Source organism: Bos taurus, chromosome 2 (assembly GCF_002263795.3).
Source record: "Bos taurus isolate L1 Dominette 01449 registration number 42190680 breed Hereford chromosome 2, ARS-UCD2.0, whole genome shotgun sequence".
NCBI lineage: Eukaryota > Metazoa > Chordata > Mammalia > Artiodactyla > Bovidae > Bos > Bos taurus.
Genome location: NC_037329.1, coordinates 89,974,342 through 90,001,922, shown reverse-complemented (window position 1 = coordinate 90,001,922; position 27,581 = coordinate 89,974,342). Strand labels below are relative to the sequence as shown.

General features: G+C 37.3%; 1 protein-coding gene across 2 annotated transcripts in view; it reads left to right on the top strand.

Annotated features, from left to right (window-relative positions):
* The window catches only part of TRAK2 (trafficking kinesin protein 2), a 72,866-nt gene that overhangs the window by 6,564 nt on the left and 38,721 nt on the right, over positions 1-27,581 (top strand). The window contains exons 1-3 of one of the 2 annotated variants that reach the window (XM_059874761.1): positions 6,693-6,711; positions 20,913-21,200; positions 27,216-27,410. In XM_059874761.1, coding sequence (XP_059730744.1) covers positions 21,110-21,200; positions 27,216-27,410 — 286 coding nt within the window. In that variant the 5' untranslated portion in view covers positions 6,693-6,711; positions 20,913-21,109. Of the gene's footprint in view, positions 1-6,692; positions 6,712-20,912; positions 21,201-27,215; positions 27,411-27,581 lie in introns of those variants that run through there. The other variant, NM_001206233.1, reaches the window with a different exon arrangement.

Sequence of the window (27,581 nt, the reverse complement as noted above, 5' to 3'; positions counted from 1 at the left end):
ATAGAATTACCATATGATCCAGCAATCTCACTTCTGGGCATACATCTGGACAAAGTTATAATTCAAAAAGATACAAGCACCCCTGTGTTCATAGCAGCACTATTCACAATAGCCAAGGCGTGGAAACAACCATGTCCATTGACAGGTGAATGGGTAAAGAAGATATGATGTATACATGCAGTGGAATACTACTCAGCCATAAAAAATAATGAAATAATACTATTTGCAGCAACATGATGAAACTAGAGATTGTCCTATTAAGTCAGAAAGACAAGTACCATATGATATCACTTATATCTGGATTCAACACAAATGAAACTATCTATGAAACAGAAATAGAATCAAGGACATAGAGAATAGACTGGTAGTTGCCAAGGCAGAGGGAGGTGGGAAGGGGTTGGATTAGGAGTTTGGAATTAACAGATGCAAACTGATATATATATAAAATGGATAAACAGCAAGGGTCCTACTGTATAGAATAGGGAATTATATTCAGTATCCTGTGATAAACCATAGCAGAAAAGAATATGAAAAAGAATATACATATATGTATGATTGAGTCACTTTGCTGTATAGCAGTAATTAACATTGTAATTCAACTGTACTTCAATAAAAAATAAGTTTAAAAAAAAAGAGTTAGAACACAAATGTGACCAACTGACCAAACAATATTGTTTCATAGTAGGAAAAAAAAAAGTTTTAATAGAAAAAAAGAAAAAAGAAAGAAACTTGTTCCCTGAGGGATCAAGTTCACCCTTCCTAATCTGAACTAGTCTAATTTAAAACTCCAAGTACCTTCTTCATAATCATTCCCACTTCAGTTGGTCTTCACACTGCTGCCAAATTGGCTCTGTCTGCTGTTTGCAATGGCACCCCACTCCAGTACTCTTGCCTGGAAAATCCCATGGGTGGAGGAGCCTGGTAGGCTGCAGTCCATGGGGTCTCGAAGAGTCAGACATGACTGAGCGACTTCACTTTCACTTTTCATTTTCATGCATTGGAGAAGGAAATGGCAACCCACTCCAGTGTTCTTGCCTGGAGAATCCCAGGGACAGAAGCCTGGTGGGCTGCCGTCTATGGGGTCGCACAGAGTCAGACACGACTGCCGTGACTTAGCGTGCATGCTGTTTGCTTTGGGGCCTCTTTTTCTTTAACCTTTGCCTACCAGACACTGCCATTCTTGGTACTGAAATCTTTCCATCCTTGAGGAATCCTGTGTTCCTTGAGTAGCACTGTACTAAATGTTACTCCTGTGTGAAGCCAGGCCACTTCAGCTAGAAAAGAACTCACCCCACTCACTATCTACACAGCAGCTCTGTTCCAATACTCATTAAATACTTATTTCTTATCTAGTGGTGTTATCTTATATTCTCAGATTTCTTAGATCATCAAATCTTAGATCTAATCTAGATCATGGAGCTCATTAGAACTCTTCATTAGAGTTCTTAGATCTTTATCTTCCCTTTAAGAGGGAAGATATTACTTTTTATCTCTTTTCAGTACTTGTAGTTTAATTCAAGAAGCATTTATTGAAAGCAGCTTGTTGACCAGTTGTTAATAGTGATCATTTTATTAAAATTTCTTTTATAACTGGCTTCTTAATATGTAATGTTCTGACTTTATTGTTGCTTTATTACTGACTCACATAACCTTGGGGACATTCTGATTAATTACACTCTGTATTATGGCTTATTCATGCTGGAAAATGAGCATACAAAGTCTACCCGTAGTATAGAAGTGGAACTAATTCATGCTGTAAAGATCACTGAGGTCTTTGAAGCTTATCCATATATCTCTGTCAGCTTGCCAAACTGCGAGTTCTTTTTCTTTAGAAAGCTTTCTGACAAGTCATGAAGAATGAAGGAATAGTTCAAATAAAATAGAGTCTAATTTAAGAGTGTTACACTATGTTGTATAACAATGAAGTTGATAGTTACGCATGTTAGTGGTGAAAGAATTCACCCACCAGGTTCAGTTAATAGTTCATTTCAACAACAAATACTTATTGAGTTGCTTGAGCTCCTGCTATTATATATCCATTCTGGTCAGCAAGTGAGAGGAAAGGGAGAAGATAGCACCTTTCTCCTTCCTGTTTGGAAGAGGACTTCCAGAATGTAAATTGGAATACATGTTGTGAAAGAAACATTAAATGCAAAGTTAGAAAATAAAGGTGGTAGGGGAGTCTACTTCAGATCAGGTGAACTGGTAAAAGCAGTTAACATACAAGAGGGAAGAGTATTCTGGGTACGGTGAACAGTTGCAAAGGCACAAGATAGGAGACAGTGTGATGAGGAAGTGGAAGGAAATGACAGAAGGCCTGTGGCTGAGTATGAGCGAGGAGGAGAGTGGTGCAAGATGAGGGAAGAGTAGTAGTCAGGGGCCAGGTGGGGCTGGACCTTGGCGATCTGAAGTGTGAATTTTATTCTGTATATTATGGACATCCTTGAATTTTTTTTTAAAGGAGTTTAATTTTTAAAGCTTTATTCTTTTGGAGAATACAGAGGAGATTAAGAATAGAGTCTGTTAGGTTTTTCATATTCTAAGAGATGATGATGGCTTGAATTAGGATGGTGGAAGAGAGGATGAAGAGAAGTGGGTGCAGTTGTATTATACTACACAGGGATTGATAATGGATTGAATGCAGCAAGGTGAGAGAAAGGAGGTATCTTTGGTTCCGTGGGTCAGTTCATGGATCATGATCAGCTGTGAGAAATGTGAGTGGCGCTCAGGAAGAAGTCTGGTCTGTTTGGGAGTTATTAACATGAAAGAGGTGGTTTAATCTGTGGTGTTGAATGGTTTGTACAAAGATACATGAAAAAAAAAAATGAGAAAATGGTCAAAACTGGAACTCTGGGGAATACCAACATTTAAGGATCAAAAGGAGGAAGTTGGGTGATCCAGTGGAGGCATTTGAGAAAGAGCATTCATTGTAAAATCATAGGCTCCATGAGAGCCACAGGAGGAAAGTTCAAGGAGGGAGTGGTCAGTAATAGTGAATCAGAAGTAACCCAAGATAACACCTAAGAAGGTAGATTAGATTGGTTAGCAGAGATGATTGGCAACTGAAGTCACTAGGGCTTCGCTGGTGGCTCAGATGGTAAAGCGTCTGCCTGCAATGTGGGAGACCTGGGTTTGATTCCTGGGTCAGGAAGATCCCCTGGAGAAAGAAATGGCAATCCACTCCAGCACTCTTGCCTGGAAAATCCCATGGACGGAGGAGCCTGATAGGCTACAGTCCATGGGGTCGCAAAGAGTCGGACACGACTGAGAGACTTCACTTCACTATTGGCAACTGAAGGGAAACTGGTTTCAGGAAAGATCAGACTATAGTGGGGTTGAGGTAACAGTGAGAGACGAGGGGAAGAACATGAGAGTGAATGCTCTGTGAAGAAACTTGGCTGAGGACAGAGGGTAGCAGCTAGAAGGGACCTCAGAGTCTTGGGGAAGGGAGATTTTCAAATTTTTATTTTATCTGTTTTTAATAAAATGGAAGACTTGGGACATGATAATAGGCCATGGAAGAAGGTGAAGCTAATGGAGTATACAGATAACCAGCAGAGCAGTTTAGGCAGGAGTAGAGACTTGTACATTTCATTATTTTTTAACGGGTTGAAATGAAGGAAATGATGAAAAATAAGTTTCTTTCCCCCTTTTGTCTTTCAGCCATGCAGTTCCTCTTCTTAGAGGTTTGCTAATTTGCACTGCCATCAACAAGTGTGTAGATTTATGATTGGCATTGTGCTTGTACTCAATTCTCAGAGTTTGGAGAGACAGCTACTATAGGTTATGTGGGTTTATTGGTGGGAGGAATGAGAGAGAGATGGAGCATAGATAGGGGTTTAGAGAAGACTGAGAAGATATGATATGGAATTGTTATTTAACAGGATAACAGAGGGCATATTTATGGTGTGATGCCTGTAGCTGAAGAACCTGCAACAGCCTCTCCCCACAAGGTTCTGTGATCTTTTCAGAACTTAACTTCTTTACAATTAAAATGTATGTCAGCTTCAAAAATGGATTTCTCAAAAACCCATCACTTGTGGAAAGTAAGTCCGTGTTTGGGTTCTGAGTGCTAAAACGCTGCCTGCAGCTCTTAATTGCTTTCAGTCACAGTCTTCCATTCCATGCCGCACCGTGTTGTGTGGTGCTTTGGGGTTATTCAGCCAGTGATATAAATCAAAACAAAGGGAAGCTTGTTGGCTAAGAAAGAGCAGTCTCTGTCTGAAGGAAAGGAAGAGACTGGAAACCAACTACAGTGTCTCTGAGATGGCACTACTTACTGCTCCTAAAGCACATAATTTAACAACCTAAAAAAAAAAAAAAATGTCCTTTCAACCATTCTCCTCTTTTTAGCTAGTACTAGGCTAAAGCACTGAGTGTGACTTTGTTTTATTTTTAGTCACAAAATTGAAAGATTACAAATGAGACTTATATTAGTAGCTAAGTTTTTAAAGAAGATGGTCATTTCTTATTTGATACAGAACTCATTTTAAATGCGTTCATAAACAGCTGCAAATGCTATTTGTGGAAAACATGATAAAACTAAGCAATGAGTCAAAGGTTCAGGTTTAGCTTTCTGACAAAACTGACAACTCATTCTTTTTAGTTATTACAAGGAAAGTGGGTACTGTGTTATTGCTATGAAGATGATAAATCATCCATTTACCAGCAAACTCTTATACAGAGTTTTTCATAAAGCAAATATAGTGTTTTCTTTCAAATATTGAATCTTAGCTTGATTTTGCTTTCCCGAGCAATTCATTTAGTTGATGTTGGATTGAAATGTACCAATAATCAATTTCATTCATTCAATTACATCTTTAATTCAGTGTGTTGACATTTTTAATCATTAAATTATAGTTGGGCATGTACTGCAAGTCTACTGTGTGTCAGTTTGGTTTGGGGCATACAAAAGTAAAATACCTTCATTCAAGGAGCTTGTAGTATAGTCAGGAAAGAATTGAGCATGTAGTCTGCTGGGGGTATCCAAGTGGGGCAGTCAGTAAACACTGATTAAGGAGCAAAATCACAATACAGATTTTATAAGATTTCCTGAACCATTTTCTCCTTGTTTCCACTGTATGTCTCTAGAGTGATTCATAGTAAACTTCTCACAAAAGAGACGGACCTATGCTTTTCAGAGGAGACAGTAAAGATTAAAGACAGAACGTATTCATAGCCAGCCTAGAGAAAAGAACACCAGGTTGAAAAAAGCACTTGGCAACAGTGTCAAAGGAAGAGAAGCCAGCCAGCTAAATCCCTAGTGCTAGAGGGGTGAAAAAAGAGGTGCTTGAAGAGTGAGCCAAGGGTCAAAAACAGGTCCTAGGGTTCAGTCTCAAGCAGAACCTTCTGGGTTCTCTGATAACCTGGTTATCTGGTTTCTCAGCCAACAGCAGGTTAGAAAGGGAGAGGCACACTGGCAGCAAAGGTTGATAGCCTCCCGGTGAGGGAGAAAAGAAAATTAAAAGTGGACTTCATAGCTCAAAAAAATTAGCCACTTGAGACCATTTAGCATAGGGAGAAAGAAGTCTTTAAAAGCTCATAATCCTGGAGCATATCACCATGTGTGTGCGTGCTAAGTCGCTTCAGTCATATCCTACTCTTTGTGACCCTATGGGCTGTAGCCCGCTGGGCTCCTCTGTCCATGGGATTCTTCAGGCAAGATATTGGAGAAGGTTGACATGCCGTCCTCCAGAGGATCGTCCTAACCCAGGGATCAAACCCGCATCTCTCATATCTCCTGCATTGGCAAGCGGGTTCTTTACCACCACTGTCACTTGGGAAGCCCACATATCACCACAGTCACCATAAATTGCTGGTCATAGTTATGCCCCTGCATCATCAAATTCTTTTTATTCTGTTCTAATCTAAAGACTTTTCTCCCTGCCCATTGCAGTTTGTTGGACCTTTCTTATTACTATGTATTAACTTTAGGGGGAAAACATCTTACTATCAATATTTCTAAGAGAAGAAAATGAGGGTGGTGTGGGAGAGTTCGACACAAGGTTCCCCTGATATCAGAAAGTAGAGCACTCGTATGAAACCTTTTAGAAAGCTGGAGTAAAGTGAAGCAGTTACCTTAGGACACATCTTACTCACAGATGCACAGAATAAGTCAGGATGAAGCACAGATGGTCACAAACACAGTTCAAAGCCATAGTGGATGATGAGATGCTGAATGTAGATCCCTGGGAAGGAGCTGGACGGTGCCTCGCTCACTGCCTGGGATGCCCACTGCCTCTGTAACGATTCTCAGGAAAACAAATGCCTTTTTTCATAAAAGCAAAATCCTCTTTGATTTTTTTTTTTTGTTTGTGAATACAGGTACTTATGTAGGTCCTTCATAAAAGCAAAGTGATGTAAAGTCAACTTGCAAGAAGCAGAGGATACAGATATTAAAGGTTTTGTGGTTTTTTTGCCATACTGCTGTCAAACCCATCTCTAGGGGATGTTTTCACCTTCAGTGTGACTGATGGTTTTAACTGATAAAGCCCTACGTATATGCTCACATTTCTTACAGAAACCCAGGAGAGGCCTATGCAGATCTTTGTAAATCGGGCTAAGGAAGCCTTCAGTTTTCAAGTGGTCTCAGTCTTCTATTTCTCACGTGGCTCCATTTTCTCCCTACTGCAGATTGCAAGGATGTGGAGAAGGCAATGGCAACCCACTCCAGTACTCTTGCCTGGAAAATCCCATGGATGGAGAAGCCTGGTAGGCTGCAGTTCATGGTGTCACGAAAAATCAGACATGACTGAGTGACTTCACTTTCACTTTTCACTTTCATGCATTGGAGAAGGAAGTGGCAACCCACTCCAGTGTTCTTGCCTGGAGAATCCCAGGGACAACGGAGCCTGGTGGGCTGCTGTCTCTGGGGTCGCACAGGGTCGGACACTACTGAAGCGACTTAGCAGCAGCAGCAGCAACTTGACTACAGATTGATTCATTCATTTAATAGATGTTTATTGAATGCCTGCCATTTGCAAGATATTAAGATAGAGGTGTACTTAATTTTTTGGAATAAGGATTTCTTTTGATCTATAGTCCATGTACTATCTTTAGCAGCTCAGAATAAGAAACAGAAGTATTCCCAATTTATGGTAATATGTTACCATATGGTAATATGGTAATATGTGTTCTTTTCTTGATTGTAGACTCGCCCATTTAAAGTCAAAATCAGTCTCATATTTGGAGTTGTCTTGTTAAAAAAATCATGATAGACTTGGAAACAAAGGTCATTTTGCTTCATTGTAAATACACCCAACTTTGGGATCGGATGACTCATTTCTAAAAGCAAATGTAAACCAACACTGTGGTGAATTTATGATGTTGATTATAAGTTGATACTTAGAAGTCCAGTTTAAAGCTAAGAAATGCCAATTTGGACTGAAAATAGGGCCTTCAGGACCAGTTACTGTATAATTAGAAGTTAAATCCTTGAAGCAGATGCAATTTCCGAGGAGATAAAGGAGAGGAGGGTTTTTTTCATGATAAAATCCTGAGGCACTTGGAATATTAGCTATTAAAGATAGATAGAGGAAGAGAATACCTGAATTTCCTCAGCCATCTAGTTACTGTATGCATCAAACTCAGAATCTAATGGTCTATCTGTGTTGCAGATAGCCAATAGTCAGTTCAATGCAGTTCAGTTCAGTCGCTCAGTCGTGTCTGACTCTTCACGACCCCATGAATCGCAGCACGCCAGGCCTCCCTGTCTATCACCAACTCCCGGAGTTCACTCAGACTCACGCCAATAGTCAACCCCCCCAAAAAAAGTACTTGTTCTTATTTGATTCCTGAATTTCACAGCAAATCAAAATCACCCACCACATGTCAGTTCACCCTCAAAAGGTAATCTTATCTCAAAGTCCTGGAGTTGACCATAACAACTGATTTAGAAAATAATGAGTGTTATGTCTAAACTCATTATGTTTTGTTATGTCATTATATATTATGTTATGTCCATAATATAATTTGAATGTCTCTTGTGCAGTAGGATTATATTATTGAAATGGTTACTTGTCTTAGATATGCAGAATTCTAGAATTATATATGTTTGTAAATATGTTTATGATACATATTCTACCCTGACCATCACTCACCCCTATTTTAAGTTATACCGTATTCCTGGTCAAGTAAGCTTGCGTGTCCTGGTGCCATTGATTACTTCATTGATCTGAAGAGCTGTCTTGCCTAGGGTTTTTCTTGTGTCAGCTTTTGAAAACTTTTTACTTCAAAAGGCTTTAAGTAGTTAAGTTTAAAATAACTGAAGGATTTAGGATCATCTTAAAGCCACCAAAAGCAAATGTATATTTTACTGTCAGAGGAGACAGAAATGAGGACACAAAAGAATCTTAAAAAGAGTGGGTATGTATGTATATGTATAACTGATTCACTTTGCTGTACACCCGAAACTAACACAATATTGTAAATCAACTATACTCCAGTAAAAATCTTTAAAAAAGAAATGACATAGATTTTTTAACCTCTCCTTGAATTTCTGTATTTAAAGTTTGAATTTACCTCATTGCTCTATGAAAGTCTGTTTCAAGGTGTCTTCTTGGCTGTTTGATTTGAAGATAAGTCTGGAAGAGCAGATTATACAGGAATATTCTTAAGTTGCCAGCATGATTATATCTATTCCGTTTATTTCTTAACCTTATATGAAATGTTTGTAGATTTTCAGGTGATGGTATCTTTGGATTTATTCTACTACTTAAATTTTACCAGTCAATCTTGAAAGACAGTGCTTTCTGATTTGTTAGGGAAGGATTTATTTGGTTCTGCAAGTATCGTACATATTTTGGTCCCCACAGAATCTATTATATAAAATAAAATGCCTCTGCTTGAGGTATTTCCCCTCATTTTTGGTTAAGAGAACAGGAAAACCACAAACTCTATCATGCCATTTACTCTGCATTATCCATCTTTGAAGACCTATAATTGTTTTTTTTTATCATTTTTAGCCATTACTTTAGTCAAAAGGTCTTTCCTGGTGGCTCAAACGGTAAAGAGTCTGCCTGCAGTGCAGGAGACCTGGGTTTGATCCCTGGGTTGGAAAGATCCCCTGGAGAAGGGAATGGCTACCCAGTCAAGTATTCTTGCCTCTCCATGGACAGAGGAGCCTGGCGGACTACAGCCCATGGAGGCATAGAATCGGACAGAACTGAGCGACTAACACTTTCACTTAGTCAAAAGGGCATAATTTTCTGTTAAAAAAAAAAAAAAAAGATTTAAAATATGGTAGCTCTAATGACTTTATTAATATCCTAGAATATAAATTCCTGACAGCAACTGCTCTTGTGAATGAATATTTTAATATATCTGTACCCAAATGTCATCTGAGTGTCCAGACAGACCCTTTAAGAACTAAACAGTTGGCTCAAGAGCCTTCAGTTTTATGTTATGAAGAAGCCTAAACTTTCGCTAAGATTTCTGCAGATTCTAGTGTTCTGTGACCTCTGAGTTACTGCCATCTGGATGGGACTTCTTTCCCTTCCCTTCTCTCTCCCCTCCAGCGGAGGGAAAAGTATATAGTTGTTTCCCTGGGCTCATGCAGAGCCACTTTGCCTTCCTTTGTTGCTACAAGGCCTTACCTTCCACCGTAAGTGCATTTTCCATGTGTTTTCCCAAACAAAAAGCATTTCTTTCCTAAGAGGAGCTCTGCTGTTGCATATTAAAATGATGAAATGTGTGCCTTATTAGGTTTAATTTGATAATAATAATCCTTCCAGTAGCTTATTTTCTCCATTTATAAAACTTTACAAAATTTCAGTAATTCATATCAAACTTAGTCTCCACTGTTTACAGAAGTTATAAGAAAACCTATCTTGAAAAGACTTTTGCAGTGTTAGAATTGATTATGTAACCTTGTGTAGTTCTTTTGCCGGGTGGTTCAAAGATGGTGTGCTCTTAGATAGAGTTTCAGATAGAGGTTAAGTATCAAGTTTCTCTTTCTCTTAGAGAAGAAAATCACTAAATTTTGTGAATGTGAACAGTCTACCCTTTTGAGGTATGCATTTAGTAATTTTGAGCTATTCATCAGATGGTAAGTAGGTTTGTTTAACAAATATAAACTTATTATATGCCACTTTTAAACTCTTGTCATCTTTGAACTTTTAGCATTTTTCCCTTAAAAATTTTTTTTTTACCAGATAACCAAACACCTGAAGATGTCAACATCAAGGCTTAATCTCACTTTGTATTTTTTAACTACTTTTTTAGTTGAAATCTAGTTATACTGCTTTAGAGCAGCTAGATAGTAATAGAAAAGTAACATGGCCTTTTAAGAAATTGTCAGGAACTGTGCCCCACATAGTTTACATCGCAGAGATTGCTAGTTCTGCATATACTCTCTCCAGCAAGTGTGTTCATGTCCAGGTACATGTTCAGACATTAAGGACTGAAGAGATGCAATAGTAATGGTACGATAAGTAGTCTGTCTAAACAACAGTAGGATTTCATCGGTTTTTAAAATTTTTTCCCTTGTATCTCCATACCTTGCTCCAAATTCTCCCACTCTCTTCTCATCAAGGCAAGCATTTTGATGTTTATAATGCAGAAAACATTAATTTATGTGAATTGCATTGTGGCATCTCTCATTTTGCTTCCTGCTTTATTCACTCAGCACTGTATTTTTAGTGCTGTGTTACTCCATGGTATGTATCCACATTTAACCTATTAGTCTCCAGGGAGCAGGCCCTCACCTTATTATCACAAATAGCAAGGCAAGAAACAATCTGACACCTGTCTTTTTATGTGCTAATATGAGAATCTGTTCAAGATAGATATACCCAGGAGCAGAACTGCTGGATTGAAGGGTATGTGTGTACTTAATTTGACAGCATAGTTTCTAGGGGTCTTCTGAATGGCTGTATTAGTCTGCATTCTCACCAAGGGCTTTTTATTTGGGTAAATTTTTATAGAATTAGAAGAGTTCCTCTAAGGCCAGTAATTAGTGACAAGAAAGGATTACCTTAGGTAAGAATAACGGTTAATAACTCCTGAATTATTGCTATATATATAGATATAGAGAGATATAGAGCAATGAGATACAGAACCATGCTTTCTTTAAAAGCATGTTCTTCTTGAGAGCCAGGGCTGCTGACCATGTGGAGAGGATCTGAGTCCTGTTTCTTTTAAGTCTGTGTGCCATGACCAGGTACCATGAAATGGTGTGATTTGTATTTTATAATTCTACCTCCTTATCTATTTAGCTTTTACATTTTGTTAAACACATAACTAATGCTTACTGTGTACCAAATACTACTGTTTATGCTTTATAAATATTAACTCATTTAATCCACATAAAATAGGTCCTATTATTGCTCCTATTTTATAAATGAGAAAACTGAGGCACAGAAAGACTGTTTTAATATTACCAATTGGTGATTGTGGATAATTAATGAAAAGCCTATAAAAATAAATGGGGTATGTAATTTATTTCATAATCCATTATAAATATAAAGGTTTTATTTAACTTTTCTGACTTTAACTTTTGAACACCAGTGTGTGTAACTCATTGAAATGCCAAATGGAAAAAGGAAGCACATTTACTAACATGTTTAATATTATACTTCCAAAAATTGGAAAATAAAATCCAATGGTAATGATAATCTTTATTAGATGGCATAGTTGTTCAAACTAGGGGGGTGGGGAAGGGGTTCGAGAGAGGGGACATACGTATGTTAATGGCTGATTCGCGCTGTTGTATGGCAGAAACCAACACAACATTGTAAAGCAGTTATCCTCCAATTAAAAATAAATTTTTTAAAAAAACTTGAAAAAAAAGATGCCAGCACACCTGGGTGTATGAATTTTCCAGATAGGTAAAACTTATTTAAACACCATAAAATATTATTTCTTAACATTTTCTTTTAAATCCTGCTTTCCTAACTTCTTGAAGAGTAGGCATGAGAGTATGATTTAACATTTTCCTCATGATTGGGATCATATTTTAATAATTGTCATTGTACTTTGATGAGGATGTAGGTGTCAAACATGAAACAGAAGGCTTCTAATAACGACTAGACCTGGCTTTCTTAAAAAAGTCCCTAATGTTTTTTTTCTTTTGGATTATTTGTCTAATTTTGTAAAAGGTACTATATGGAATATACAACCACAGTTGTATAATATGCCTGCTGTAAAATTAATCATTGACTCACAGATGGTTCCTTGCCTGGAAAATCTTCTTCAGTGTTGCTGTGGTGGTTTTCAGTCAGTTCAGTCGCTCAGTCATGTCTGACTCTTTGCAACCCCATGGACTGCAGCACGCCAAGCCTCCCTGTCCATCACCAACTCCCGGAGCTTGCTCCAACTCGTGTCCATCGAGTTGGTGATGCCATCCAACCATGGTGGTTTTAGCTCTTAGTGATTTGATGACCCTGATGAATCAGATACATATTAGCAGTCACCCATTCTCTTGCTATTTACTGTTTGTTGAGGAAGGATAGAGAAACAGTATCCCTTTCTACTGCCATAGTTCAGACTGGATTATTGAAACATAAATTCATTATCTTTGCAGACAGGACAGTAGACTAATTTTTTCTTCAAACCCTCTTCAATATTTGGCTTGAAACCAAATGTCACGCATAAGCGACATCTAAAATTACGTCTCTCCAATCGCTTTTGGGCCTTTTGGCTAAGATCAAGTGGAAAACTACATCTCTAAATGTATAGGACAGAAAGTCCTGTCCTTGCATGGTAGATTTTCTTTCTTATAAATCCTTTGAAACACAAGCTTGTCTGCTTAAAACCTGTAACTTCTGAAAGTTCTGGATAGGGGCAATGGATGCTACAGATCAAGTTCAGCTCCATGGATGCTACGGATCAAGTTCAGCTCCGCCGATCACCAGTAGATGAAATGATTTCCAACTCAGCCATTGTTATTTATAGCATGTTTATTTTATATGTGTATACTTTTGAGGTATCTTGTAAATATTATAAAGCCCCATTTTGTCTCTGAAAGCAGTACTGGTGATAGATGGATCACCATGAAAATACAAATTGTGTAAAAAACTGAAAGTGAAAAAATTATGCATGTTAAATTTATGACTGGGTAACAAAAATGATTATTAAGGACAGTCCCAGGATGTGCCAGTACCTTTGACAGGCAGCCAAAGGTGAAGAGATATGAATGTCTAAAATGGGATGCCTGTTTAGTCAAAGTCTAATTCAGGTTAAAGTTGAAGTTCAAGAACTTGAAGGCTGGGTATGATGAGTGAAAGTGGTTCTGTGGAAACTTATCAAACACCACAGATGGCACCGTGGGATCATGGCCATTTCTAATCTGCAGGTGAAACTCTAGTGTGGATTCCTTAGCTGCCAGAGGTTCCCTCCCTTCTGTTGGTGGAGATTGTGGAAGGGAGGGGTTGCCTGCCTCAGTAAATGTTCATTGTAAACAAAACAGGACACTTTTTTTTTAATGCCAAAAATATACCAGCTCAGAGGAAATGTGGACCCCAAAAACCTAAATCTCACTCATAGTTTTGGACTTTTAGACTAATGGATTTCACAGCCTTTTGGAATTCATCCTGTTTGTAAGTAGAGCTGCCTCTCTGTATTTTATACTCTGGAAACCCTACTGGTCATCAAATTGAATGACACACAAAAAAGGGGTCAAGATTTTGCTGGGACCACATAGCTCCTGGGGTGAGCTCTACAGCTGCTGGTAGCATAGGTGTGCTGGAGGTGGTGTACTGGAGGCGGTGTACTGTGGCTCACCCGTGCAGCTGGCCCTGGCGTCGTGTGTGGTCTCTGCCTTTGTGAGATCTGTTGCTCACTATCCAGGGTGGATTTCAGAGGTACACCCCTCCGCCGCCACCCCTTTTTCAGCTTTTAGCACAGAAACCTTCCTATAGACTTTTTTGTAGTTTAGTATCTGACTTTAAAATTATTGTGGGGTTTTTCAGTAAGTTTTATCTTTTGATGTAGCCAGAAAATTAATGAGTCTCTTGAAAGTCTGTTGTTTAATGTAGGAACGTGGTACATTTATTTTATGTTTGAAATTGTACAGTTTATCTTTGGTCTGGATTAAGGTTCTCACTGCCTACCAGAGCTGCTGCTGGAATTAGTGATTGTCACTGTTCCCATTTCTGCAGGCAGATCAGCAGCCAGCATGTATTTTAAATTAATCCCCAAAGTATTATTTGTACAATAAAAATTTTAAGTATATTTTTTCAATTTAAATATTTGTCACATCATTATAGTTACTGTAATTATAGGCTCTGCACTCTTGTCCAAGTGAAGTGTCCCTGAATTGTTTTAGCCTATCCTGTAAAGCTGTTTGGGCCAGAGTATCCTGTTTTAAGGAAGTAGCAAGATTTTTTTTTTTTTTTTAATGGCACAGGACCTATATTTAGGCCCTCACTGTTGACCATTTAGTTTCCATGGCTAAGCTAAACTAAGTCATCCGCCTGTTGTATTCTGCCAGCAGTATTTATATCAATGACATGTTTTGTTTGTTCTTTTTATGTCTCATTGTTATTAAAATAAGTCACTGGGCCGGTTTAGTTTATTTTCTCCTAAATGTGCAAGAATTACAAAAGCTGGCTTCTTGTTAAATAATGCATGCTTGGTTGATTGTTTTATGAAGAAAAGTGGTGAAGTTGTTCCTAAAAAGAATGAATATAGATCCAGCATAGCAAGTAGAAAGTACTCAAGGAAGTGTGTGTGTGTGAACTAGGAAAGGCACTGGATATGTACTGTTTGTGCTTGCCAGAGTTTAGTTTTGACTGCATTTAGGACTGTGACGCTGCAGACTTTCTATTTATGCATCACGAGGTAGAGAGAAAATGATAAAGGGCACTAAACTAGCATCACTCATTCAGAGGACAGGAAGTAAATGTGACTTCTTAGTTGCAAGAAGATATCATAAAGCAATCAACCGTAGGCTTTACAGTGTGTACAGCTTTCTGTAGTCTTGAATAATTATAATGATAAAGATAAAATAGTATTATTTGATGGTGATAGAAATAATAATAACTCATATTTGCATAGCATTTACTGTATTCTGAGGTATTGTTCTAAGAGCTTTACATGTAGTAACTCATGGAATTTCCCAGTGACCATCTGAGGCAGGTTCTTCTATTATCCTCTTGTAACTCACTTAATCTCCATAAAGGAGACATGTTATTAAGGCCACTTACAAATGAAGAAACGAGGTTAAGTAACTTGTCCAAGGTCATGCAACTAGTAGTAGAACTGGGGTTCAGAATCCATGTTCTTAACCTCTGTGACAGGCTCAATAATGGCCCTCCAGGATACCTAGACCTTAGTCTCCTGGAACTTGTGAATATTACCTGATACAGCCAAAGGGATTTTGCAGAAAGGACCACATTGAGGATTTTGAGAGGGGGAGATTATTTTGGCTAATCCAGTTGGGCCTTAAATAAAAGTATGAGTGTCCATAAGAGGGAGATAGCAGAAGATTTGGCAGAAGACGGTGATGTGACAGGGGAAGCAGAGAGAGAGAGAGATCCGGAGATACTGGCTTTGAAGATGGAAGAAAGGCCCCTGAGCCAAGGACTGCAGCTCTAGAAGCTGGACAAGACAGGAGAGGAATTTCCCCCTAGAGCCAAAAGAGGAAGCATAGCTCTGCAAATACCTTGGTTTTTGGTTTTGATCCACTGAAAGTTTTTCATCCCTTGAGGTCCAGAACTGTAAGATAATAAATTGGTGTTGTTTTAAGCCACTGAAATTTGTGGTGATTCATTAGAACAGCAATAGGAAGCTAATGCCACTAGTTACAGTTAAGCTTTTATGGTCAGCAGCCCTTCCCCAGAATCCATGAAGGAATCAGTTCCGTAATAATCTCCTTCAGTGGTCCTGCTTTATGGCACTTGTTGCTTTATTGCTTAATCTTTATCTCTTTCTAAATGAAGATTTTTCAGTGGTAATCTTTAGACTACATCTAATACGTACTTAAAGTAGCCATTCTGAGCTCAGAGTTGACTGTTGGGTCAGAAACCTTAGAAATATTAAGAAGACATCATTTTTTTCTTCAGGGCCAAGTTAAAGGGGGTAGCTGGAGGGGATGAGTGTCACATTTCAGTGTCCACTGTACATCTTTACCGAGTTAGGAATTTCTGTTATTCATTTTGGTGCTTATCATACTTGACCCTCCCTGTAAAGAATAATTGATTATTACTTCTGCCTCAACAATTATAAACTGGGAAGTAATGTGCTCAGAATCAGAAAACCAGTAAATGAGATAAAATTCAGGCTTGTCTAATGCCAAGGTGCATACATTGTCCTATATTGCTATATATATATATATATATATATGTATCCTATATGTCAGAATTGCTGCTGCTGCTAAGTCACTTCAGTTGTGTCCAACTCTGTACGACCCCACAGATGGCAGCCGACCAGGCTCCACCGTCCCTGGGATTCTCCAGGCAAGAACACTGGAGTGGGTTGCCATTTCCTTCTCCAATGCATGAAAGTGAAAAGTGAAAGTGAAGCCACTCAGTAAGTGTCCGACTCTTTGTGACCCCATGGACTGCAGCCTACCAGGCTTCTCCATCCATGGGATTTTCCAGGCAAGAGTACTGGAGGGGGTGCCATTGCCTTCTCCGGTCAGAATTGCTAGTCTAAACTAATCCTAGGGAGGAGTTCAGATCCTAGACCAGGGCACAGCCAATGGGTTTCCTTAGTCCTAAAGAGTCATAAGGAAGAACATACTGCTTCCAGATCACCCCTGACCTGGTGCACAGTGTGTAGGTTGGTCAGGTTCCTGAACTGCCCTGGAGACCTAGATTCTTCCTGCATGACTCTGGAGATGGACTTAGTTCTGTGTTCACCTGGGTTTCTCTATTCTTGTATATGACAGTTAAGCCCAAATCATTAACAAAACCTCTAAAACTAATTTAAAAGCAATTCTCTAGACTAAAGATGGATACCAGCATCCACAGTGAACACCCACATACAGTTTTTTGTGTTCCTGTGTGCTATAGTAAACATAAAAAACAAAAATGGGAATCATAACGAAAATATGAGATTAAACCAGCCAGTGTATAACAGAGTAGCAAGCAGAAGATCCCGAAGTTATCAGTAGATTTCCACAGTGGTCTTTGATTACAGTATGATTAAGGACCACAATTTTGTTTAAGAACCCATTTGGACCATATGAAAGGCATTTGCTTTTATTCCTTTTCATCCTCCTCCTCCTCATCCTGCCTCTCTTCTTTCTCTTTCTTCCTTCTTTCACTTTCCCTTCCCTCTCCACTTCACAAGCAATTTGTAACTTGCTGCTGGTGCTGCTGCTGCTAAGTCGCTTCAGTCGTGTCCGACTCTGTGCGACCCCATAGATGGCAGCCCACCAGGCTCCCCCGTCCCTGGGATTCTCCAGGCAAGAACACTGGAGTGGGTTGCCATTTCCGTCTCCAATGCATGAAAGTGAAAAGTGAAAGTGAAGTTGCTCAGTCGTGTCTGACTCTTCGCGACCCCATGGAGTGCAGCCTACCAGGCTTCTCCATCCATGGGATTTTCTAGGCAAGAGTACTGGAGTGGGGTGCCATCACCTTCTCCGAATTTGTAACTTATGGACTTTTAAAAAATATTTTATTAGAACTTGAAAATAACTTTTAAATATACTAGTAGGTATAGAAAGTAGAAGTCTGTTTCTTACTGAAATTCTTTAGAGATAGTGATCTAATTATAAGTATACCTAAATGTAGGTGGTTCCCTATTTCAGAATTTTGAACTAGGAAACTATTGATATATACAGATGATTATTTGATGTCTGAATTATTTTACTACTAGATCAGGAGTCTGAAATCTTTTTCTATAAAAGGTCAGATAGTAAATATTTTAGGCTTTGGCTGACTATAAGGTTTTCATCACAGTTACTAAGCTCTGCCACCGTAGCATGAAAGCAACCAGTTGACGACACATAAGGGAGCGTGGCTCTGCTCCAGTAAAACTTCACTCATAGAAACTGAAATTTGAATTTCACATATTTGTTACACATCCATGAAACATTTTAACTTTGATTTTTTTTCTTTCCCCCAACAGTTTAAAAATGTGAAACCTGTTCTTGGCTCACAGGTTACAGAGAACAGGTGGCAGGTCAAATTCAGTCAGTACATTTGCTGACTCTGAACTAATGACCTATTAGACAGTAGCATGTTTATTCTTATATTTGCATTACCATTCTATTTTTAATATAGCACTGGAGTATTATAATTTGAAAGAACTTGATAAAAATTACATGTGCTGTAAGGACTTACATAACATGTGATTTTCAGTTGCCAGCTCAACGGTTATCGATTCTTTGTGGACAGAACTCTTAGTTGAGATTCTGTTCAGGCTCCTGGCGGTCGAGTTCTTCAGGGAAGGTGCTTTCTTCTTCCCTTCAACTTCAGGGGGTGGGTGTAGGCAAATCTTAATTGGTTTGATCCCATTTTAGTTCCATTGCCCTTGCAGTGGTTAATTTGGAAATGACAGCTTGGACAGTAAGATAGCACATGGGGAAGAATTTAATTGCATGCAATAGACTGAGTTTGGATAGGAAAATGAGTTTTTGACAACTGGAATTAAAATTAAAGTACCTAATAAATACTTTCAGCTTTACTTCATGTTGCACTGGCTTGTACAGATTACTATATTGACAAACATATTTCAAGAAAATAATTGTTTATATAAGATGGAATTTTAAAAATTTATTAGTTTTCTGAATTCAAGTATAGGAAATTTTTTCTTATACCAACATAAAATTATAAACTTCTCTGGTAAAGACTGTTGTTTATTATGTTTTTTTCCTTATACATTTTTTATCCATTTATGAAGTATAAAAACAGCAACCCTATGCCAATAACCACAGAGGTTTTTTTAAATTTTACTTGTCCATGATAATCTGAAAGCCTGGATATTACAAACCTCGGTGTATGCTCACTATGCTCCATTCTTTTTCGTGATTACTTACAGCCTGGCTTTGGGCCTAACCTCTTGGTTGGACTGCTTTCTAGATCATTACTATTGATTTTATGGTCTCTGTATACCCCCTTTTAAAAACCAGATACCTTTTTTGACATTTCTGTGTGTTTAACTCTTTTGCCCATTCTATCTCGGAAATTCTCTTTCCTAGTGTTTGCTGGGATTGTGTCTCTGCAGTACCTTAGTGACCATTTTCAGTCTCCTCTACTGCTTGTATTTTGGTCTTCTCTATTTCTTGGTGGTGACTCTTGTTAAAAAAAAAAAACAACACAGTGTTTATGATGCCTGTAAATAGTAGGCATGAGAACGATTTAGCCATAAATAGAAGCTGCATGTTGCTAAGTAGACACTATTTAGTAGAGGTTGTCTTTTGATATAAAGCTAGGGTTAAAATTAATATTAAACAGTTTTTTAATTGGCAACAATTAGGTTTTTTTTAAGTACACACATGTATTTAATGCACTGTATTGTTTTGTGTTCCTCTGTAAACTGTTTCTTTATGAATGTTTTGATTCCAGTTGTGTGTGTATTTTTTTTTTTTTTAAGAAAGTACTATATGAGCATCCTTATGCCTACATCTTGGCACACTCTGTGAGTATATCCATCGTATAAATTCTTACTGGTAAAATTGTTAAATTATGGTGTATATGCATTGAAAAGTGTAGTAGGCATTGCTGAATAGCCTTTCTGAAAGCTTGTATCAGTTTGCACTTTTATCAACAGTATGAGTACCACTTTTTCCATATCCCCTCCAACAACAAACATAATGTTTGTTGATCTAATGGATGAAAAATATTTTCTTTACATTTTAATTTATTTTAATTATAAGTAAGGTTGAGCATCTTTTATATCAGTAATTTTCAACTGGGAGCAATTTATCCCTGTGCCCAGGGGACATTTGATACTGTCTGGAATTGAGGGGGGGGGCTGTTAAAACTGGAAGCAGGTCTGGGAAGAGGATTCTTCTATCATGCTGCTAAACATCCTACAATGCACACAGCGAAGTATTATCCAGCCCTAAATAGCAGTAGCACCAAGGTTGAGAAACTCTGCTTAATATTATTCCATTTCCTCTTCTTTTTTGATTTATTATCTGTAATTCTTAAGTTATTGTTTGCTTTAGAGTTTATATATACATTTTTGTAGTTCAGCTTTGAGTAGTAGTTTACTATTTCCTGTATGGTATAAACACCTTGCTATAGTAAATTTCCATTTTTCTCTTCCTGGCCTTTGTGCTATTGTTTTAATACATTTTACTTCTATATATGTTATAGACCCCACTGTATATTATTATTATTTTACTTTAAACAGTAGATTACATTTTTTAAACAGCTTTAATGAATTATATTTACATTCTATGTGTATGCGTGCTCAGTCACGTCTGACTCTTTGTGACCCCGTGGACTGTAGCCCACCAGGCTCCTCTGTCCATGGGATTCTCCAGGCAAGAATACTGGAGTGGGTTGCCATTTCCTCCTCCAGGGGATCTTCCCAACCCAGGGACTGAACCCGTGTCTCTGGTGTCTCCTGCATTGGCAGGCAGATTCTTTACCACTGGCACTACCTGGGAGCCCCTATAATTTACATTAGATTGCACATATTTCAAATATACAATTTGATAAGTTTTGACATGTATATACTTGTGAAACCATCACCATCAAAATAATGAACATATTTATCATCCTCTAAACTTTTCTCCTGTCCCTTGGTAATCCCTCCCTAGCCCCAGGCAACCAGTGATCTGCTTTCTGTCACTGTAGGTAGGTTTACATTTTTTTGATTTTATATAAATGGAATCATAAATTATGTACCTTTTTTGTCTGGCGTCTTTCATCCAGCATAATTATTTTGAGATTTATCCACGTGGTGTGTGTATCATTAGGAAAACATTCTTAATGACATATATTCCAGGTAATTGAATTGCTGTTATTAACAAGCATGCTGAATTCTAAAGTCACTTGATGTGTTCTTTGTTTTAGGTCATGACCATCCAAGGTGTGATAATCACATGAGAGGACTCTGCTCCAGATGTCATTTGACTCATCAAACAAAAATCTATTTAAAAGCAAATATCCCTTTGACCAGAACCTTTCTTTATTCAATGGCTTGATGGATTTCCTTTACTCTGATTCAAACCAAAGCTATCCTTCTCAACCAAAACAAAAAAGGATCTTGCATGAGTCAATCCCAGGATGCCACTTTTACAGCACCAATGGGTGAAGAAAACCTCATGAATATCAATCACAGAGACTCAGAGAGCATCACTGGTGAGTCCAGTTTAATAAATGAAGTGCTCTTGCCTACAGGACAAAATGCATTTAAGACCCGCCATGATGAAACTCAGCCTCTCTCTCCAGCCTTGTCTTCTCAGAGACCACTGAATTAATCTCTCCTTCCTCAGGTCTCCTATCACAGTGGTCCCCAACCACAACTGATTTCATGGAAGACAGTTTTTCCACGGATTGGGGCAGGGGTAGGGGCTGGTTTCAGGATGATTCAAGCATGTTAAATTTATTGTGCACTTTATTTCTATTAATATTACATCAGCTCCTCCTCAGATCTTTAGACATTAGATCCCAGAGGTTGGGGACCCCTCTTACTGCATTATCAAAATCTGCCTTGGATGTTGTTCCTTGTCTATGTCTGACTCCCTATATCTGTGAGCCCTGACCAGTAGAAACTGCGTCATACTCATCTCCCTTATCTTATCTTCCTATTCTCATCTTCCTATCTCCGAAAAGACAGAGTTGCTATCTATGCTCTGCAGTCACTTAACATCAGTATCTGGCACATAAAGCTCTCAGGACATATAAGTTTGCAAAACAGGTACAACCCTGTAAGTCCTCATCTGCAAGACTAAATTTTAAAAACTCTGTATACCCAACTTTTTTTCTACACTTTGGTTCTAAAACTCATTGGTCCATAAAACCTGACCTGTCCAGTTATTTCTAGATTTATCCCACTTTGTTTGAATGTTTGTTTGCTGAAAAATGTATTATTGTGTTTAAATATGGAATACTGCTACAAAACTAGTTGGAGGTATATAACATACAGTAAATGCACAAGACTACTTTTCTAAAACTCCATAAAATTCTGAAACGCATCTAAATCTGTAGGGTTTTTTCTCTGTTTTTATTCACCAGTACTGAGATATGTATATTAAGATGCACCCATTTTAAGTGTAGAGTTTGGTTTTGACAAATATGTACACTCATGTAACCACCAGTACAATCAAGTTGTAAGATATTTTTATTATCCCCCCAAAGTTCCCTCATACCCAGATCTCTCCACCCCTCAACTGCTAACTCCAGTCAATGTGCTTTTTGTTACTATGATAACAGAAAAAATTTGCTCGTTCTGGAAGGTCATATAAATTAATCTGTCTTTTGTGTCTGGATTTTTTATGCAGCAAAGTGCTTTTGAGATTTATCAACATTATGGTGTGTGTCAGCAGTTCATTTGTTTTTATTGCCAAGTTACAACTACTAAATGCTGCTGTTATAGCAGTAAAGATGTCATAGATGATACATAAAAGAACATATATAGTTGTTTCAATAAAACTTAATTTATAAAGCCAAGCAGAGGCAATAGGCTAGAGTTGGCTTCTGGGCCATAGTTTCCTGACCTCTTCACAACATAACACTTGGTAGCATCAGTGTTTTTATTTTAACCATTCTAGTAGGTGTGTCTGGTATCTCTATGTGGTTTTAGTTTCTTTTTCCCTGAAGACTAATGATTTTCAGTCTCTTCTTGTGCTTATCGGCTATTTCTAGGTACTTGGAGTTTTCTATTTAAATCATTTGCTCACTTTTATATTTGTCCTACTATTGAATTATAAATGTTCTTTATATATTCTATGTAAATTCTTTGTTAGGTAAAGGGGTACAAGTATTTTCTTCCAGACTGTGATTTGCCTTTTCATCTACTTAATGGTGTCCTTTGAAGAGCAAAAGTTTAAAATTTTGGTGGAGCCCAGTTTATCAAGTTTTGCTTTTATAGTTCATATTTTTTGTGTCATTTCTAAGAAATCTTTGCATAGTTCAGAATCACAAAGATATCTCTTCAGTTTTACCTTTAAGAGTTTTACAGTTTTTGCTTTTACGTTAAGGTCAACTGTCCATTTTATAATTAATTTTGAATATATAATCAAGTTAGGGTCCAGATTTTTTCCCCCAGTTAAATGTTTAATTGTTCCTGCACCATTTGTTGAAAACATTGTCTTTTATGCTGTTGAATTACTTTGGTAACTTCATTGAAAAATCATTTGATTTTTATATGTGTAGGTCTGTTTCTGAACTCTCCATTCTGTTTCTTTAATCCCCAAGTCTATCTTTACATAAATACTACAATGTTTTGATTACTATAACTCTATAGTAAATCATTTTATTACTATTTTTAATTTGTTTCTTTTCTTTCTTTTTACTTAAACTTTTATACAAATGATCCAATGCTAATTGTTATTTTTTGGAATTTAAGAAGTTATTAACAAATGAAAAGACAACACAGTGTTTGTACAATCTGGATTTTAAAAGCATTAATTTGGATTGGTCCTGTACAGAAATCTATAGTAAATCTTGAAATCAGGTAGTATACATTCTCCAACTTTGCTCTTCTTTTTAAAAACTTATTTTGGCCGTTCTTGACCTCTCACATTTCTATATAAATTTTAAAACCAATGTGTCAGTTTCAGCCAAAAAAGAGTGATGGAATTTTGAATGGCATGATACATACTTGATAGAAAATTGACATCTTAAGACTGTTAAGTCATCTAATCCATGAACATGATATATCCCTCCATTTATTTAGGTCTTCTTTAATTTCTCTAAATAGTACTTGCAATTTTTGTTACACAGGTCTTCCACATACTTTGTTAAATTTAATCCTACTTTTTTTTTCCTGCTACAATAAATAACATTGCTTATTCAATTTTATTTTCCAGGTGTTATTACTAGTATGTAGAAATGAAATTTATATATTGACTTTGTATTCTGCAACTTTGCTTAACTTAGTTTTATTAACTTTGTCTACATAAGTCAATAGTGCTCTGGATTTTCTCCCTAGTCTTTTTTCATTTGAGATAGTTACCATTGCTGTGCCTTCAAGTCTACTTTTCTTTTCTTCTGGAGAGTGTCTAATATGTTAATGCTATCCAGTGAATTTTTAATTTCAATATTGTACTCTAGTTCTGGGGGGCTTCCCTGGTGGCTCAGACGGTAAAGCGTATGCCTACAATGCAGGAGACCTGGGTTCAGTCTCTGGGTTGGGAAGATCTCTTGGAGAAAGAAATGGCAACCCACTCCAGTATTCTTGCCTGGAAAATCCCATGGACGGAGGAACCTGGTAGGCTACAGTCCATGGGGTCGCAAAGAGTCGGACACGACTGAGTGACTTCACTTTCACTCTAGTTCTATTTGAATTTTAGAAGTATACTTTTGTTTCTCTTTTCATCAAATTTAAGTTTTCCTCTTAAATCTTTGAGCATATTTATAATGGCTTTTTAAAAATTTCTCTTTACTAATTTTATCATTTTTGTCATTACTGGGCTTGTTTCTGTTGATTTATTTTCCAACTGGTAATGGGTTACAAATTGCTTATTCTTTGCATTTCTAGTAACTTGTTATCAAATATTTTCAATGTTACATTGATGTTTGAATTTCGTTGTCTTATTTGGAAAACTGTTATTTTGGCAGGTCCTTAAATTATTTGCTGATAAGATCAGTTCTTTTGGGTCTTTTTTTTAATCTTTGCTATCTGAGTTTGTAGATCACAAGACCATATTCCATTATGCTTTATTCTAGCATTAATTTAATTCTACTACTAGCAGGCACAACCCTTCTAGGATCTTTTGATTGTCTCAACTTTTCATTTTCTTGGGCTCCAGAATCACTGTGGACAGTAACTGCAGCCATGAAATTAAAAGATGCTTGCTCCTTGGAAGAAAAGCTATAGCAAACATAGGCAGCATATTAAAAAAGCAGAGACATTACCTTGCTGACAAAGGTCCATCTAGTCAAAGCTATGGTTTTTCCACTAGTCATGAATGGATGTGAGAGTTGGACCATAAAGAAGGCTGAGCACCGAAGAATTGATGCTTTGGACTGTGGTGTTGGAGAAGACTCTGGAGAGTTCCTTGGACTGCAAGGAGATCAAACCAGTCCATCCTAAAGAAAATCATTCCTGAATATTCATTGGAAGACTGATGCTGAAGCGCCAATACTTTGGCCACCTGATGAGAAGAGCTGACTCATTGGAAAAGACCCTGATGCTTAAAAAGACTGAAGGTGAGAGGAGAAGGGGACGACAGAGGATGAGATGGTTGGATGGCATCATCGACTCAAAGGACATGAATTTGAGCAAACTCTGGGAGATGGTGAAGGACAGGGAAGCCTGGCATGCTGCTCCATGGGGTTGCAAAGAGCTGGACATGATTGAGCGACTGAACAACAACACTGTTCATTAGGTTTTTACACTCTGTCTAGATGAAATTCAAGCCTTTCTTAGCTTTGCATAGGAGAGTAACATAAGAAAGATATGAAGATGTGGAGGAAAATATGAATGTAATGAGAACAGATCACTTCGAGGCCGAAAAACAAGAGGAGACCTTGAATCTAAATGAGGCAGTGTGGCTAGAAAGACGTGAACACAAGAAAAGAACATTTGGAGGATAAAAATTTTAGGATTGGACAATTAGGAAATCACTAAATAGTACATTATCAGAAATGCAGAAGCAAATAGGAGGTGCTAGTCTGAAGGATATTATTCAAATCTATTAAACCATGACTGTATACTCATTTTGGAAGTAGGCAACTGGTAGTCTTGAATTTTCACAGAATTTCATTAATGCTTATTAAAATGTATATGGAATAGTAGTTATTTTAATGAATATTAATTTTGTTCATCACTTGCATTATACCCTTGAGTATTTAAGAGTTTGTTTTTAGCTCTGCATGTATTTATAGTCAACTTCTCTTCCTGCACATATATTAATAATAATAATATGTATGTCATATATTCATGGCAGGAAAAAAATGTGAATAGTCACCTAGAATTCATAGTAATGTTATTTGGATGTATTTTTGGAGTTCTTATTTAACGATCTGCTAAGCGTTGAGAGGAGCTTCTTCAGACACACATTTAAGGTTTTAAATGTACCTCATATCTGTGATTGTGTACCTCATGTTTTGGTTATGAAGCCACTGCTTGTCTTTCTATATGGATAGGATTTTCTAATATGGTCAGCCTCTTCATATTTGATTAATGTCAGCCTCCTCATTTTTGAATTAAAGTCAAGTAGTTGAAATTTACTTTTTTAAGGTACATTTTCTAAAAATAAATTTTGTTGTTCTTTGCCAGAGTTAGAACATGTTTCTCTGTGCCACCCACAAAGGAAATACCCGATGTCTTTAAAAAATGAGAGGGTTGAGATGACATCCTGTATTTTCTGTATTTTAAGCCCTAGTATTTTAAGCATATTAAAAAGGGTAACTTTTTTTTGTAAACTGCTAAATTAGGAAGGTGTTAAATGATGAGCAGCATTTGGAATAAGAAGCCAGGAGCAAACACATAAAGATAGAGAAGCCCAAGTGTGTTCAGAGAAGCATATGCAGGGACAGTTAGAGATGTGCAGGTGAGAGTAGTGATGTAAAAGATATTCAAGACTTTAAATGTATCACATCTTTAAAGTAAAAGTGATTAAGTACTTATTCTAGTACCAATGTTGGACACTGTGCTGGAATGTTAACATTACTGTTTAACATTTAACCAGTAAATATTAATTTTTTTATATATAGCTTCTGGGAGAATATAGTAAAATGTAACTTTTCCATATTTTGAAGAATCCTTCCACAGAGGTCAAATTCTATTATTGAAGAACATATCATTTTATTCCTTTTGAACTCACTGTTTTCTGCTGGTTGTCTTGTTGCCTTTTTTCCCTCAAATGTTATGAGTTATTTGAGATCACATGTCTTTTAAGCGGCACTAAATAGATTGATAAGGAGGAAATAAATTTTAAACCTAAAGCCATAGTTATATTCCCTAAGCAATATAGAATATAATTAAAAGTCATGGTATTATTTTTACTGTGGAAGTTCTTATAGTAAAGAAACCTAGAGAAAGACCAACTGGAATTCCAGGATACAGCAATAAAAATCATTGGCGACATGATCTTGACTAATGTTTCTTGATTGTCTTAGTTTCACAGAACTAGTTTCACTGATTTTTCTCTGTAGCCTAGTAAATTGGAATATATTGGATTCATTTACATGGAATCTTCTCCTCAGATGTCTGCTCCAATGAAGATGTCCCTGAAGTTGAGCTTGTGAGCCTGCTAGAAGAACAACTACCCCAGTATAAGCTCAGAGTGGACTCTCTATTTCTTTATGAAAACCAAGATTGGACTCAATCTCCACACCAGCAGCAACATGCATCTGACACCCTCTCTCCAGTACTTGCTGAAGAGACTTTCCGTTATATGAGTGAGTATTTGAATTTATCCATTGAACTAAAGATCATGAGTGTCTTGTTGACTTTTACAATATTTGACAATCCTAAATGTTGTTTAGTTTGTACCTACTTTAATTCAAACTGCTTTAACAACATGAAGAGATGACTCTAATTGTGTTGTGTCTGAACGCAGAAAGTTTATC